Source organism: Martes martes (genome assembly GCF_963455335.1).
Source record: "Martes martes genome assembly, chromosome: 5".
Lineage (NCBI taxonomy): Eukaryota > Metazoa > Chordata > Mammalia > Carnivora > Mustelidae > Martes > Martes martes.
This window is the reverse complement of record NC_137892.1, coordinates 108,048,144-108,065,100: the sequence shown is the minus strand read 5'-3', so window position 1 is coordinate 108,065,100 and position 16,957 is coordinate 108,048,144. Positions and strand designations below refer to the sequence as shown.

The following is a 16,957-nucleotide window of genomic DNA, read 5'->3' as shown; positions in this document are numbered from 1 at the left end:
GTTTTAGGTTGTTAAGAGCACCAAACCTGCAAGACCCCTGGCACCCCCTAAGGGCTTCATAGGTACTGCCAGTTATTTCAATCATGGTCACCACTGAATGTGGGTTAGGCAGGAAAGATAGCCCCATCCCCATTTTGTCTGACGGGAAAATATACAGTAGACTCAAGTGGCATCCCCTGTGCCACATGACAGGTGAGTCACTGACAGAATCAGGACAAAGCTCCACGCCTTCTTGCCCCTTTGGGTCTCTGAGTCCCCGGTGGGGGAGGCCGTGGCTCCACCCAGGAGACTGCCCTAGGATTGCAAAATCCAAGAAAAGAAGGCCTTCCAGGATGGGGGGGTGCTTACTCAGAACAAAGGCCATGAGGTTGGTTTGGAGAAAAAGCCTGAAAATCAGGGGAAGAAAATTAGCTTCTCCCTTGACAAGGTCACACAGATGGGCAAAATGGGCGCACTGGTCATAAACATACATTACCATTCTGTCCCTCCAGCTCCCCAGAGAGCTCTGCTGAGGCACATGGGAGGGAGAAGAAGTGCGGGTAGAGCAGAAGATGCATTTGAATTAGAAGCCAATAACTGGAAGGCTGCTGGGCACTTAATCAATAAAAATAATGCATTTGGTTGTAGAAATATTCCCCAAGATCAATTTCCCCTGAAGAAATATTTGTTTCTTTTACCAGGTTGCCACAAGTGTGTAAGGGAACATAAAGCCTTGATAAACACCTCCTGAAATATAGGGACATACTCCTCTCGCACTGCCAACCCCCCCCCCACGCGACTCTGCTCCCCACTTACAGCGATGTGAGTGATTTCAGACCCTGGAAGGCATCTGGAGCAATGTCCGATATCTGATTCTTGCTGATGTCTCTAAAACACATTAATGGGAGAGTCTGAGAACACAGCTCCAAGGTGTGAAACGGTCATTCCTAGTTCTGAATCAAGCACTTCAGATATTTAAAATGGTGAGAATTAATCAGTTTATTCCTAGTACAAGAGAAAGGGCTTAAAGACCATTCAGTTCAACCGTGTCTCCATGAAATATATACATTTGTTTCGCTCTTTCTTGGCTTTCAGAGAATGCTCACCCACCGCATCTTGACTTTGACATCCAGCTTTGTCCGTGTGAGCGCTCCCTTGGTAGGGAAGACCACACCCGGGTACAACGGGGCCTTGCGGCATTACCAAGCAATTACAGCATAAACAAGGGCCAAACAAGGGGCAGGGTGCAGGCATGCATCTTCTTGTCGCATGCCTCAGCCAATGCTGATTTCCTTCCCCATGTTGTTCTGAGTCATTTCACCTCCCCAGCGACCTTTCCTTCCTGACTTGAAAAGAGGTTTTGAGCAGTGACTTAAGTCTCTGTCTGGTTCGGCGCACCCTCCAGGTCACACGAGAATCACAAGATTCTCATGGGATGGCTCTGATATGTGGATCTGTCACTGGCGGGGCATGAGCCCGGGGGGTGGGGGGGGGTGATGCCCAGGGCTGGGGGATAGCGGGGACGAGCGGGAGGCTGCATGAGAAATGGTCCTGACCTGGCTCCTCCTTGGAGCCCAGAGGCTGCGCCTTTCCTGTAGCCCAGTCACTTCCGAGCCTCCAGCCTCAATGTTAATGGCACCTCACTGAGGCTGAAGACTTTCCCTGAGTCCTTAGCGCAAGTTTGGCCCCTGGGCTCCTGTCATTGGAAGGTGAGCTGCTCCAATTTCCAGAGACAGTGAACCTCTCCAGTTCTTTCCTTTAACAAAATAAATCAATGGGTCTTTGCTTTTGTGTAGGAGAGAGAGAGCTGGGGTCTTGGAGGGTCAACGAGGAGGAGACAAGGGAGTATGGAGAAGAAAGCACATCTAAGCAGAATCTTAAGCGACTGCCTCTGGCGAGGCCAGACACCCTGCCCCCAGCCTCTGAAACACACTCCCCGGGTCTGTTTCTCCCCTCCTAATAGCCTTCAAAGGGTTGCACAGCCACCTTTCCTAGGCCTCCGCTCCCTTCCCTCCCTGGTTCCAAAGCCAGTAAGTTGAAAGATATTTCACAGGTTAAGGCTTCTTAGGCACAGCTGTCGAGCTTATCCCTTTAGCTGGCAAGATCGCCTCTCACAAATCCGCAGATTGTGCTCACAAACCCGTCAGTTTACACCAGGCTTTTCTCTGGCGCTCTACTTTTGTAGAAGGGTCTTAACAAGCAAATGCCCAGGATTATCCTACTCTTGCTCGCCCTCCGCCTGCCTGCCCCGCAAGGCACGTCAGGCCAACACGCAGGGTCTGTGCTCCGATCCGCCTGCTGAGCGAGCCTGGGGTTTTGTTTCATTCTGCTTTGGGGCTCTCTCTTGTCTTCCTGATCATGGGATGTCCCTTCAAGCTCCGTAGACCTCTAGCATGCAGGAGAAAGTTCTGGAACGTGGGGGTGGGGAGGAGCCCTCGGCTTTAGCCTTGTTGGGGCCAAGTGGTTTTTAGGTCACAGCTGGCCTTTCAGACGTGCTCTTCTCTGTAGCATGGGAGGGATGTCTGATGGTCTCGGAGATGATGGGGAACATAAGTGGACTAGAGCTAGTTTAGCTGGGAGTTGCCCCTGGTGGTCACTTCATCTTAGTTCTTAGTTCTGCTGAAAGTAAATGGCAGCCTGAAAAGGTGAAGGACCCAGAGCCACAGGTGACCTGACACAGCTATGTATTTGGCACCTCAGGTCTCCCCTCACTTCACAATGACGGATACACTAGGCAGTGGCACTGGACAGAAGGCAGGCTAGGGAAGGCTGTTGCCGCTCACTGACCTCCACGCTTGACTCCTCCAGATCCATAGCAGGTGGCCCTGAGCTGCCTCCCGGAGTCTGGGTCACTCTTGGTCAGTGGTTCTCAAACATCACTAGGGTGTTTACTAAAGTGCACCCCCAGGGAGTCTGCTCTGGCCAGCTGGGGGAAGGGGGCTGGGAACCTGCATGTGTAGCCCATCTCCTGTGATTCCCATGCACATGGTCCCAGGGTCATCCTTTAGGCCACTGTGCTTTCCAGTCTGGTTGGTCTCAGACATACTCCAGTGCCCCAGGGCTTACAGACTGGGTCGCCAAGAGGCAGTGGACTTTCCAGATGGTTCAGAACCAAGGTGGCAAATTCCCTGTTAGCAAGGGTCAGAGAAGGGGACATAGCTGTGGGACTCTAGCAAGGGCTGGCATCTGTGGAATCCTACTGTACCTAAAAGCATGGAAACGGGAGACAGAAACGAAAGAACACGCCTTTCTGGCCAAACCACACAGCTGTGGCCCCCGTTAGCTGGCGCCACCAGGTAACCAGCCCTGGAAGACCAGGGGCTCCTCTCTAGGGCCTTCTACGCTCCTCATAAGTGGCTTCTCTACTGTGATACTAGTTTTTACCTGGAAACATTTTTTATACTAAGCTGGCCACAAGAAATAGGGACAAAGTCATCCCTTCCAGGACAATTCTTTTTTTGTTTTGTTTTGTTATTAGAAATAGGAGGAGGGTGTGGTTCATGTTTAGTTAAGGGGAAACTTCTGTAGAGAGAGTGGTCATGTATACCCAGGAGGAATTCACACTTAGGGTTTTAAAATCCATTCTCACCAGGGGCCCTACTTCTCGCAAACCATCCTACTCCAGTCTTGGCTTGTGAAGTTCTGTTAATCAGAGACATTTTTAAGTGGTCTCTCTTCCCCACCGCCATCTCCTTGGGGAAAAAAATGGCATCATAATAAATATCAGTAGCATCAGAAGTGATCAAAAATTAAATTCCCTTCCCAGATCGTGACTGAGAAGGTCTTATGAATTTTGAATGCACAGATCATGGCAACTCCAATGGGATGAAGAAAGGACAGTAAAACATAGCCAAGCTCTAAATTACCTGGACTTCACAAAAAATTAGAGCAGTAACTTAAATCATGCAAGAGATATAGGTTGGGGCAGTGACTGAACTTGTCATTTTTCACTGAAATTACTATCTGGCTGCATAATCAAGCTAGGCTTTAAAAATGAGTTGGGGGGGGGTATGGAGTGAGATGGGGAAGCAGGGAGACCAGGAGATTAATGGCCCAAGGTTTTAAATATTAAGGCCTATATTTATACAGCTCCTCCAGCAAGAATGCTGCCAAGGGGAGGGGAAAAAGTACGTGCTCGGGGCTAGCTCATTATGCTGGTTTCTACTGCTGGAATTGTACCAGGAGAAAATCTTGTTTGGTTTGGATTTCCAGGGAAATGGGAAGTTGCCTTCCCAAGATCGTAGGGTAAAGCCTACCAATGCCACTGTTTCTTGGGGATGTTTATTTTTAACATAAAAGAAGTCAGCAGACACTTAACCTCTTTAATGGAGGCCCTCCTACTCAAGGGAAACTGATGAATCAGCCTTCAGCAGAAGGGCGCGAAATGGGTTGGTACATATTTCTACCTGCTTTCTCTTCCTCTGTGGAGGCCAGAGAGGGTACGGAACTGGGATGAAAACAGCATTTTGATTATTGGACTATGATGAATGATTTCGCAGCCTGGGAAAGGGAAAGGTGTCTCTCCTTCCCAGGTTCTTAATATCTACGCTGGCAATGGCTGGACCATTTCTGAATCCCACTAGGCTCTCTTCTGAGCGCCCTGGTCTGAGTGACTCACAGAGCGGGGCTCAGGGCAGTCACAGGCTGGGGAAGGGTGGTGATGATGATGGTGCCACCGTGGGGGGAATGAGGGCCATGATGCCTGATGCTGTCAGTGGCGCCATGGTAGGGAAAGAGCAGCGGTGTTGTTGTCCCCCAGGTACTGACAGGATACAGTGGTGGCAGTGATCCTAGACGCAGTGGTAACGGGGATGGTGGGGATAATCACAGGCAAGATATATGTGGTTGAGGAAAAGGAAGGGCCTAAGGCTTCTTATCTCACTTAGAAAGACAGAAAGTCCTTACCATGGCCTAAAGGGCCCACAGGGTCTGGCCCCTACGTACCTACCTTCCACCACAATCCCCACCACCGTCTCCCCTACCCTCCCGTCTTCCTTGCCGCTCTGCAAACCAACAGCATACGCTCCCCAGGGCTCTTTACTCACTCTCTCCTGAGAGTTCCTCATTCCCACCCTTCATTTGGGTCACCTGCACGGAGAGGCCTCTGTGGGCCCTTCCTTTGTTTTGCTTCCTAGTACTTACCGATTTCTGGTATTTGTTTCTTTCCTGTGATCTCCCACTCTGGTATGTAAGCTCCACAACAGCCGACTTGGCGTTAGCACACACTCTGTCCACAGACCCTGTGGTTCCTGCACGCGGCAGACGTTTACTCTCTGTTAGATGAGTGTGTGTGTGGCTGTGGACACGTCGGTTAGGGTGCTGGAGACCGACACGAGGCCACCATCCCAGCTTTACTGACACTCCTACTTCAGGTCCACATCATGAAAGCGAGGACAATCCAAATGGTGGTATTTGGTTTCTCAGCCAGCTGAGTTCCACCTCTCACCCAGATAATTTTACTGTGCTCTAGCTGGAGAGACCCTGAGTTCTGAGGTGTCTAAATCCGTATACCTCAGCATCTGAAAGCAGCACTCGTGAGCCATACCTCTCCATCTCAGACAGCATTCCAGGTCCAACACTGAACTCTCCAAGAAGAATGTGACACAGGCTGTCTGCTGGGCAGCTTGCCCATAACACAGGACACATCACCCCCCACATGAAAACATTGGCCTCATCTCCCCCCAGGGAGAACTCACATTCGCTTCAGCTTCTTGTACTGGGTAAAGGCTCCAGCAGGGATGGATCTGATGGAGTTCTGTTCCAGGCGTCTGAAAAACAGAGCAGAGAAGAGTCAGTTAACCACCCACCTGTCTACAGGGGGTGGCTGAGGGCCTCAAGGACAAGATGGTCCCCCTCACCACATGGCATCCATGTTGGTTCCAGAACACCAGGCAAAGACCATGTGAAAGCTAGAGACTCGTGTTCCGGTGGATGGAGCACCCGTCCCAGGATCTAATGGGCTTTGGAAAAATTAGAAAAGTAATTGAGGATTCTGGCTCTTGCTTCTTATAAGCCATCTTTGAAGGCAGAGGTCTTCTTCAAAAAAGCTGTAGCACCAGAGTGCTGAAAAAGTCAAAGGGCTAAAGGGAAAAAGAAGAAATGACCTGTGGGCTAGCAATGCCCATTGGCCAGAGAAGCATGTCACTTTTCAGTTAAAGACTCAATCCCCCTGCCACAGGGGGACCAAACAGGCAGAAATGACCATAGCTGACTTCACTTCTGGTTTTTAAATTAAGGTATGACTGATTTATTAGTTTCAGGAGTACAATATACAGTATATAACAACATTAGATATTTGTTTCTGGGGTTTTTCAATGGGCTATTCTAATGTGCTGGAGAAACAGCCTTCAAGTCTTTAGGCTTTCAGCCTGACGGCCATCAAAATGGCTCCCTGGCACCCTGAGGGCTCTAGAGGCTCCAGCTGGACCACCCCCCACTCCAGGCTGCTGCTAGAATCCGTGGCGTTACCACCTTATAGACTTTACTGAAGTGCTTCCTCTCCTAGGACTCCAGAATAAGAAATGCTACAGGCCCAGGGCCCAGAACTCCCTTGAAGGTAAGGAGCCATGGGAAGCAAGTGAGCATCTCAGTGCTTTCCTCTCCTGCCTCCTAGATGACTTCCTATCACCAAGAACCGGTGTGGTGGGCCACAGGCCTCCCTCTGTTAGAGGGGATGAGGAACGCCCTGGCCTCGGCTAAGGACTCAGCCTCTCCTCGTCCATCTCCCTTTTCTCCATGGCATGGATCTTTTCATTACCTCCTTATCTGGCATGGATGTTCCCTGAACCCTCAGCTGGGAAGACGCCCAAAAAAGCATGTGCAGAGAGGGATAGTGGGAGCAGAAGGAACAGACAAGCGGAAGTGGCTCCCTTGGAGGCTACATCTAGTGGGTGCATTTCTGGCGGGGATGAGCCCATTCATCTTGAAGAGTAATCCCCGCTGCAGAGTCGGGGAGACAGCCGTATTAATTTGTGCCTCTGCGATCTCATCTTCATTGGGGGAAGAGAGTATTTGTTACTGGAACCGCTAATGGAGCAGTTTGCCAGCAATTTTCCCATTTCAAACAACATCTCGGCCGCTAATGTGGAATGGTTTGTCAGGCCTACCCATAACACAGACAAATCACTCTCCGGGCCAAAGGAAGGGTTGGGGGCGGGGGGAAAGGGTGGGTGGGAGGAGAGAAGAGCATCAGGACGGATCATTCTTGGCTGCTGGATGAATAGAGTCTACAAATGAGACTGCCACGGTCTATTAGGAAAGCCTTTGTGGCCTGCCGGAGGGGGCGGGGAGTATGTTCTGCTGGGCACATGGGCACAGCCTGGCTGGATGGTGGCCCGGCTGGCTCACGGTAAGGCACAAGAGCAAGCCATCAGGTCTTGGAGTCTGGGAGCTCCCGGATCCAGCCACCCATGGAGGCAGCAGACTCAGGGCCAGCTGCCTTGACTGAGAAGTTCCAAGGACATTCTTGTTTTCCAGCAGAGCAGGGTTCAGCTGGGATCTCTCAGCCAAGGCAGCGGCTCCGTGGGTCTCTGGGACTACCAGTCAGGTGGAAAATGCTCTCCGGGAATCCTGTGATTCACCTGCCACTTCGGCAAGGGATCGTGGCTGGAGGATGTCTCTGGGCAGAGCCACTGTCGGTAACAAGGCAACCCCTCAGTTTCTGCAAGAGGACCCACCGCCTCCAGCTTAATAATCTGGGGCCAGCAACAGCCCAAGACAGTCCATCAGAGAAGCAAGTTCCACGGCTCACAGAACAAACACGAAGAGCTACCATTCATGAGGCCAAGTTGATTTGTGTCTGTTATCTCTTTTAATCCTTACATTTATGAGGCAAGCTATGGTGGCCTCCTTTTGCGGATGCAGAAAATAAAACCTAGAGGGATCAAATAGCCTGTCCAGAGCGAGAGAGCTAACAATGGGCAGGACTGACATCTGTTTCTACCCACTGGACATACCGCCTTTCTTTCTGAAAACAGAGAAACTAAGGCCTACAGACCAAAGTGACTTCCCCAGAGTCACAGAGGCATTTGGGAGGGTAAGACCCCAGTGCCGATGCTGAGACATCAGGCAGCCTCTGCAGAGGTCAGTGTTTTGTACAAAGGCTGTAGGAGTTGAGGGAGATGCAGTACAGATGTGACTATATATAAATATGCAAATAGAGTGCAAAGGTGTGGTTTTGAACAAAGAACGCCAGTCTCGGCAGGGACGGCTCTGTGCATCCTGTACTCGGCAGACATGCACACCCCAGGGATGGTATTTGTCTCTGTAGTCTCTCTGCTGCTCATGCTGCTGTAGGTCCTGGCTAGACACCGGAGCCCTTACAGAGGGCCAAGGCCATGGCAAGTGCCACGATACAGGGGTTAACCTTGACCCAGGGGGAATCAGAGTCTGGGGGGGGGGGTATAGTTGTGAATAGTCAGTTTCTTCAAATGCCAAGTAAAGATGAGGGTAGGGAAAGCGACAATAGTAAGAGCTAATAGCTATCAGGTGCTTGTAAGTCAGGCATTAGGCTACGCGTTTTACATGCTTTATCTTAATATTTACACCTCTCTGAGGCAAACCCTAGTCATTATCATCATCCCCACTTTAAATGTGAGAAAATGGAGGCTCAGAGATGTTAAGTCACTTGTCCAAATTCACATAGCCAGGAAGAGCTATATAGCCGGGATGAAACCTGAATTCTCCATCCCATTCAACAACCTGAACTCCATCACCGAGCTTTGCCAAATCCCATTTGGAGCAGAGGCATGTCTATTTCCAGTCATTGCCAGCTCATCCTCAGGGAAACAGCCCCTTTGTCAAGGGGGTAAGCCCACAGTACCGTGTACACACACAAAGTTTCTATGCAGCAGATAGCCCCTGGTGGGTTTGATATAGCCTAGAACAAGCTTGCAAAGATCCATATTACCAGCGACAAAAATTCAAAGTGAAGGATGAAAAGCAGCATTAGCATCAGCAAAAACTGTCACATTTAGAGAGGTGTCTGAAGCCAACAGCTGTTTCAGGTCTCTCTTAAACGGCACATGTGTCTTTCTTTGTCTGGCAAACATTCTTCAGGCTGCAAACTGATTTAATAGAACTAGCATAAAAACAAACATACAAATCAAACATCTGAACGTCTTCCGGCACCAGTAAACACAATGGGAACATCTGATGGGGATTTCAGCCATTTGCGCTCTGTATTGATTTGCCCTAGTTTCTCGGTGCTTCCTTAATGATCTGTCATTTGCAAACATGCGACTGAACACCATATATTTCTAGCAGCGCAGAAGTCAACATGATGCCAGAGAGACTGGCAGGGGCACGGCAGTGCCAGGTCATGGCCACGAATCACCTGATGGAGCTGTTCTGGAGGAGGGTTCGAGTGCTGGTGGCGTTGATGGCTGAGGGGACAAGAAGGACAATCATCTACCATCTCCTGAGGACCAGCTTATATGTTAGACACTGGGCTCTTTGCATGCTGGCTCATTTCATTCCTTCAACAATCCGATAAAGAAAGTATCATTATTAACGTAATAACAACAAAGATGCGGCTGCAGGCACATGTGACATGAGTCATTCGTAACCTGCTCTGCACAATACCTGGCATTTGCGTACAGAAAGCAGAGGAACAGGCACAGAGCCAGAGCTGCTCCTCTGATTCTATGCATATGCCCAGATGCCTCTCCCAGAGAATTTTTTTTTTATCACCTTCGGAAAAAAATGAAAGAAAAATAGTATGGGGAACTTGAGACTATAAACCATTCTACAATGGTGTACATGTGACCCGGTGAATAGGTTTTCTATTTAGGTTCCATTCAATGTCTTCCAAACATTGTGCTAATTTTCTGCACAACTGTGCTATTTAATCTTCATAGAAAATCTCTAGTAGGTCTGATGAGCCCCATTGTGCAAAGGGGGGAGCTGACTGAAGCAGGAGATGTTAAGAAAGGTGCCCTAGGTAAGAGGCAAAACTGGGAATTAAACCGTGGACTATTTATCTCAAGGCTCTGTTCCTAATTATTCTGTGCTTCCTCTGCTTCCCCTGTATACCACTGCCCCATCCCACCCCATCTCCCCTCCTTCCACGTGGCAGTCCCTCAGAAACCTGGTGCTCTCAGAACGTTTAAGAATCCCAGATGGTGATGGCTTCCAGAACCCTCCAGTCCTTTTGTTCTGTTGGCTGCTTTTCCACCACCCCCGACTCTCTCTTTTTAAAATCCCCTGGTGACCAGTATAACGGGAGAATATCTGCTTGTGTTAAGCAGATAAACCACTGTTTATCTCTTCACCCCAGATAAACAGTGGGGTTGAGGTGAGATGAGGTGTAAAGTGGGGCTACTTTACCCCAGATGCTTTTACTTATGACTTGCCAGTAAGCCCATCCATGGCCTTTATCCATCAACTGAACTGAGCTGCTAGAGCAGAGGGCATGAGACACACTGGATGGCGCTGTGGGTTGAGGGGGACAGAGCAACCCGGAAGAAGATGGAACACAGATTAAGATGAAGCTCTAGCTACAGAAGGTTCTCTTGAGCCTTGAGAAGGACCATGGAGGGAAGACAGAAGACCACAGAAGAGAGAAGGTGTGAGCCTCTGGCTCTTCCCAGAATCTATCCCAGCTAGAGGCTAGAGCTGGTTCAGAGAAACGACAGGGAGCGGCAAGAACGGTGCTGTTGGCGGTAGCTCAGTTTCGAGGAAAATCTGCAGGGAGCTGCCTCACTGTGGGTTCTCTGGAAGAAAGCTATTTTTAGAGGAATTGGCTCTGCCATGCGGGGAGACCAGCGTACAGTTCTCTGAGCTGCTTCGGCTTTGAAAAAAAAATTCTGTAAGAGTTTGTCAGATTGCTTTGCATGAGAGAGAGCCCTTCCTCCCTGTAAATGCTGGGGAGCACAGAATCCCTCCCGAGGTGTTAGAGCACCACTGCTGGCTAAGGGTTGTGCATAGGGCCTGGAGCGCCTGATAGGGTGCCCAGCGTCCCTAAGGAGAGAGGGAAAGTATGCATTGTATGCGTGCCATGGACAAGAGGCAGAATTCTTGACAGTAAAAAGAAAAAGTCACATTCAGATGTCTTTGGGATGATAAATCAGACACTTCTATTCATCCTGGGGTGCGTACTGCAGTTTCAACTCTCTACTCTCTGTCTCATCTTTCAACCTCCCCCATCTGCTGGTCTTCTCTCCCTGCTAAGAGGATGCGTTTCAGCTGCTTTCAAGACTTTTGGGCCAACACACAGGTCCCCAGGCACAGGCTTTGTCGCCTTGAAGAATGAGGAGGTTTCTTCCTCAAAGGTCTCTCTTACATGTCACCTTTCCCCATATATTCCGAACCAAAGAATCTTGCCTCGTCTGCTTTAATGTCTCAGCTTCATTTCATCGCAGAAGGAGAAATCCTGGGCAATCTGTCTGGTGGGCCATGGGTGCTCGGGAAGCAGGGGCAGCCTTATTTCCATGTCTGCATACATTTGCATGAAGATGAGCCACTGCCCGGTTCCATTCCTAATGCAAGTGGCTAGCCTGGTTCTTGAACCTCTTCTCTTACCCCAAACCCTCAAAAGCCTGACGTACCATTATGGAATGTTTGCGCATGCAGGTAGCCCCAGTGCCGATGATATGGTCCAACCCATTTCACTGAGCCTAATACAAGTGGAAGTGGTAGTAGTTAAACAGAAGTGGTAGTAGTACTAGTCCTAGTAGTAGTACTAGTACTAGCAGTAGTAAAATACCAACAGTCCTGGCTAACAGAGTCTATCCTATGTGTCAGACACAACACTAAGCATATGGCAGCACACATTCATTTCACTTTCACAAGAACTGTTAAGAAGGTACCATTGGCCTCTGCATGTCTCAGTTGAGGAAAACAAGACTCAGAAAAGTCATTCAGCAAGAGCTAAAAGGCAGGGCCAGGGCCAGTACGTGGAGCTAGCTCCCTGAATTCACCGTCTACACTCTTAAGAATTCGGTTGCTGTTTGTGGCTGTTTTTAGAAGCACTTTAGCTAGGTTGGTTATTCCCAGACTTTTAGATCTCACAGGCTAGGTGGTTCCAGACCTTTTACTTTGCCAGTTAAGGTGCCCTCTGTGTTATATATGATATGTGTTTATACAGAGACATATATCGATAATTACATAATAATTACACATGTAATTACACACCTATTCGTCATGGACCTGTGCGTATGCACACAAGCATACGTATTCTGCCTTCAGCAGCCATCATTTTATAAGATAACGGGCATTTTTAAAAACAACAATAACAGAATAAGGGAGCCCAGGAATTTAAAATAAAGGATAGTCCTTTAAATGGACCAGTTTTGCTCAACAGAAAAACATCACATTGTTTTTGTTTTTCTCACTTTACCTCTCACATCAGGAAAAAGATATCAGTGATCAGAGAGCCTTTCAGAAATCGCTACACTAGTTTGTTAATATCCCTTTAAAAATTTGGTGTCCAGGTATGAAGTCGAGTCCAGGTATGGCTGGGTCTGCGCGGATCCCACCTCTGACGTGCACTTTCTCTCTCCCGGACACCTGAGCTCTGTGCCTGTGAGGCCCAAGTTGGAGGTGAAAAGATGGGGAGCAGAGAAGGTGCTGGTGGGGGTCAAGTTACCGCTTGACTACTAGACTGGCCTCTTTCATCAGGCTGTGGTTTGAGGAAAGATCTATGGCTGTCGAGGAGGGAAGATAACCCTGGCAGACAGAGGGAGAAAGGAACAAAATGGGGCAGAGAAAGAAAGCAAAGATCTATGGGAATCTGAAATGAGATGAACGTGGGCAAGAATTCTGTCTTGAACATCCGTCTTAGGAGAGCCAGAGTCCTACCCTGGCATGGACGGAGAGGGAAGGTGGAGGTTCTTATGACAAGGAGCAGAGTGTTAACTGGGTGAAGAGGAAGATTGGGGCTGGGAAGGGAAGTGGGAGGATCATGGGTGGGAGAGGGAGAGAAGGGGGGAATGAATTAGGGGAGGAAGATAAAGACAAGGGAAACAGCGTGGAAAGGGGAGAGAGTAAGGCCAGGAACAAAAGGAAATGGGAGAAGAAGAGAAGCGAGGGGATGAACACGAGAGGCATGGGGTCTAAGGGAGCGCCACGGAAGGAAGGGATCTCCAAGGCTGGAGCAATAGACCATGAGGAGTGAAGGGAAACAGCAAAACGTGACGTGAATTAATTGTTGGTTGTTGCTGAAAGGAAGACTGAAGGTTGAGAGAAGGCCACACAAGGTGTGGGTGACAGGCCAAAAGGACGCTTTACTGACTAGCTCCTGCCCACAGGAAGAGGTGCAGGCATGAGTTGTGTCCCTGGGGCTGGGGAAGAAAGTTTTAAAGGGAATTAGGGGAAAGTTGGTAAAACCAAGGAAGAAAGAGGAATCCGAGTCTCCACTGTGGTAAACCATCTGTTTCTTCTCATCTCAATCAGGATGAAAGCAGAGTCCATAAAATGCCCCCCTGATCTGGCTCCACATTGCCTCTCTGATCTCATCCTCCAACGCTCTCCCTTGTGTTTACTTTACTCTAGCGACACTGGCCTTCTGGCACAGCAGGCACACTCCTATCTCTGGACCTTTGCACATGCTGTGCCCTCGACCTGCAATACTGTTTTTCCACATAGCCACTTTATCTTCTCCTCCCTACTTACTTTGAATTTTTTCCTTGTTTTATTTTTCTCCACAGAAGCCACCCCCTTCTATCACACCTCATAATTTGCTTTGCTTTGGTTATTGTTTATTGCCTCCCCCCACCCCTGACTAGAATGCAAGCACCATAAAGGCAGAAATGTTATCTCTTTTATTCACTGATGCTCCTCAAGCACAGAACTGTGACTGGAACACAGTGGGCTAACAACACATGTTTGTTGAATGAACGTATGAATGGCTGAAAGAGTTAATGGGCCATCTATCAGAACAGAAGGGCATGCATAGGAGGAGGAAGGGGGGAGGAGAGCAGCAGAGAGGCTACGGAAATGTGTGTCTTATTTGGAGGATTTTATCTGATGATATTTGGAGCAGGAGGGTTGTATCTCACTGTGTTTTTAATAAAGCCACCTAAAAGTGAAGGTAGAACATGAACACACTTGTCATTTAACAAGTGATCTTACGTCAGTGTTGACTGACCATCTACTCAATCCAGAATGAGAAACTGGCCATCATCTAACGTGTGGGGGAAGCGTAGACAAGGTTGAGCTATACGGTCAACCAATTTTTAGTGGAACTTTCAGTGGATCCGTGCACACACATGGATATACACAGTCTTGTCTGTGTTACCTACAGACCGAGTCTAGAGGACAAGAATCTGATTTGAAATGATTAACAGTTCAGTCTCTTGCTCAGTTAATGGCAGCCATGGGAAATGAGTTCGTCACTCATGTACTTTCTGCCAACACTACCACACTGCACACAGCACTTATTCATGTGCCAAGGACTGAATTAAGGGCTTACACGCTGTATTTCATTGTTTCCACAATGACCCATGGATGATACTATAATTACCACATTGTTAAAGCTGAGAGAACTAGAGATGAAAGAGAGCAATGATGTTGCCCAAAGCCACACAGCTAGTGGATGGTAGAGCTAGAACGTGATCCCAGGGCGGCTCCAGGGAAGGGACTGACAAACTCCCACCATAAAGGGCCAGAGAGTACACGTAACGGGCCTGGTGGGCCGTAGGTCACAACTACTCAATCCTGCCTTACGAGGACAGCCACTGACAATGCCTACACGATAGGTGTGGATGTGTTCCAAGAAAACTTTATTCACAGAACTAAGTGGTCGGTGTATTTGGACCACCAGGCATCGTTTGCTGACTGTGTTCTGGAAACTACCACACTTGGGAGAACCTGTAAGGATAGCAAAGAGATTCCCGAGTGTTCTTCATAGTTAGATCTAACAGGCCATCGTGCTGCCAGACCACTGGGGGACTGGCTGAGACAGAGGTAAACTCCCAGGGACAGAGAGTGGCAGATGGGGTACTTACATTTCGACGATGCCCTCTGGCAAGTTGGCGGGGATCTCAGTCAAGCCCTTCCCTCGACAGTCCACGATGTTATTACTGCAAGTGCAGGCCGACGGGCAGGAGATGGAGTTGGCATTGCAGGATGGAGGTTCTGAGTGGGGGCCTGTCGGGCAGGAACACAGCGGTCAGTCACGGCAGGGTCTGGAGCTGCCTGGCCCTCTGTGCCTCTTCACCACTTCCCAGCATTAGCTGAAAAGCTACCTGAGACACTTCCGCCAGCTGACATCTCCCCTCAGCTGGGAGACACGGCTGCCACTGGCTAAATATTTAGCCAAGAGGAGAGATTCTGACCTTGACCTGCTTCTGGATTGTCCCACCTGCTCTGTCATCCCATCAGCCTCGTCTTTCAGAGAAAGGGTTGCTCACAGAGTCAATCCCACGTGAAAATATGCCACAGCAATGCAAACGGGCTGGGACTACGCTCTTAGACCAATGTTTGAATGAACACCCACGTTGTTTGGTTTTTATTGGAGGACTGGATGCTGAACATAGACACATTTTCATTCTTTTCTCTAGAGGCTAGAACTCATGACTAAAACCAAGTGGGAGGAAAAAAGGCGTCAGAATTTCATTATTTGGGGCACTGATGTTGTCCAACTGTCAACAGTCACCAGCAGTGACAACATCCAAGGCATTTTCAAACAGCTTGTATGTCCAGAGACCATGCAAATAAACTCTACCTCATTGGAAAAAATGGTAAAGAAGTTACTACATATTTTGGAGTTAGTTTTTTGTTTTGAGGGGAGAACCGGTGTGAGTTTAAAGCAAAGTAGTAAAAACTTGAGTACGTGGCATCTAAGGCGCTTACTTAGAATATCAAACGCAAAGAAGTACATATATTAGCAAACTAACTCAGGGTTCAAACAGTCACAAGCAATGAATTCAGATGTCCTCAAGACAAAAACTTTCATGCTATCCCTATTTCTTCAAAGTAAGGCAAGAATCTCGAACCTGTGGTTAGTTTTCCAAATGATGACATTGTGGCCCCAAAAGTAAACTCAACCCCAAAACCTCCTCAGGACTTTATATCCCACACCGGCTAGATCTAGTCAGCAGGGATGCTGTCAATGTCTTTCCAGACCCCCAGCCCCAGAGCAGAGGGCTACGGGATGAGATCAACTCAGACCAACCCTGCAGATCTCCTCGCTGCTCGGACATGGGACTTCTGGCTGGGAGCCCTTGGAAAGAGATGAAACATGAAACACAAAAATGTCGGCAGGGGAAAACTAATTTTGGTGTGGCCTCTGTTCACTGGAGAAGCCAAGTCTGGGAAGCCAGAGAGGATCTGGTTACAGTGGTTGTGTCAGAGGACCAAGGGGGACCTGTAGCAAATGCCTTTTCAGACACTGAGACTCAAAGTGGAAGGTTCCCTCTCCACACTCGACCGTCCCTGTGCCTGGGGCAGGCCCTTCTGCAAGGGCTCAAAGGAATGCCAAAGGCTTGATGTGGAACACTTACCTTGCTGGACAGGGTTAACTCAATAACCAAAGATTCTTATTTTCCTTGGTCTCATCTATCTCTCTCTCTCTCTCTCTCACACACACACACACACACACACATCAAATATTTAAAAATGTCCTCCTAGCAGGGACATTTGAGAAAATATTCTTGTCAAGGGCACAAGGACTTCAAACTCTCCAGTGTTGCACTAGTGGATTTCATGGAGACCAGAAAATGCTGGAGAGATGATGACTTAACACCGAAGTCCCCAACTGGAACATTCTCTGAGAGAAGGGATACCAACTTAGTTCCAAACTGGAGAAGTTTCCCATTTCTGAGAAAATGGCAATCCCAGAGAATCCGTCTGTGAGAGCCTCAGATCAGGAACGAGGGTGCTGTGGCCCTGGAGTCCCACTGCCTCAATTTGAATCCTGGTTCTGTAATTTCATCCTTATATCCTGTGCCTCAGTTTTCCCCATCTGTGAAATGGGGGAAGATGACAATACTTATTTCATAGCATGGTTTTGTTATGAAGATAAAGGAAATTAATGCAT

At 48.7% G+C, this 16,957-nt stretch overlaps 1 protein-coding gene across 1 annotated transcript in view; it reads right to left on the bottom strand.

Annotated features, from left to right (window-relative positions):
- SLIT3 (slit guidance ligand 3) overlaps nt 1-16,957 on the bottom strand; it is a 597,630-nt gene that overhangs the window by 103,476 nt on the left and 477,197 nt on the right. Inside the window, exons 9-11 of the mRNA XM_080803857.1 lie at nt 14,925-15,066; nt 5,676-5,747; nt 796-867 (exon numbers count right to left, since the gene is read on the bottom strand). Of these exons, the coding sequence (XP_080659983.1) occupies nt 796-867; nt 5,676-5,747; nt 14,925-15,066 (286 nt within the window). The remainder of the gene's footprint in view (nt 1-795; nt 868-5,675; nt 5,748-14,924; nt 15,067-16,957) is intronic.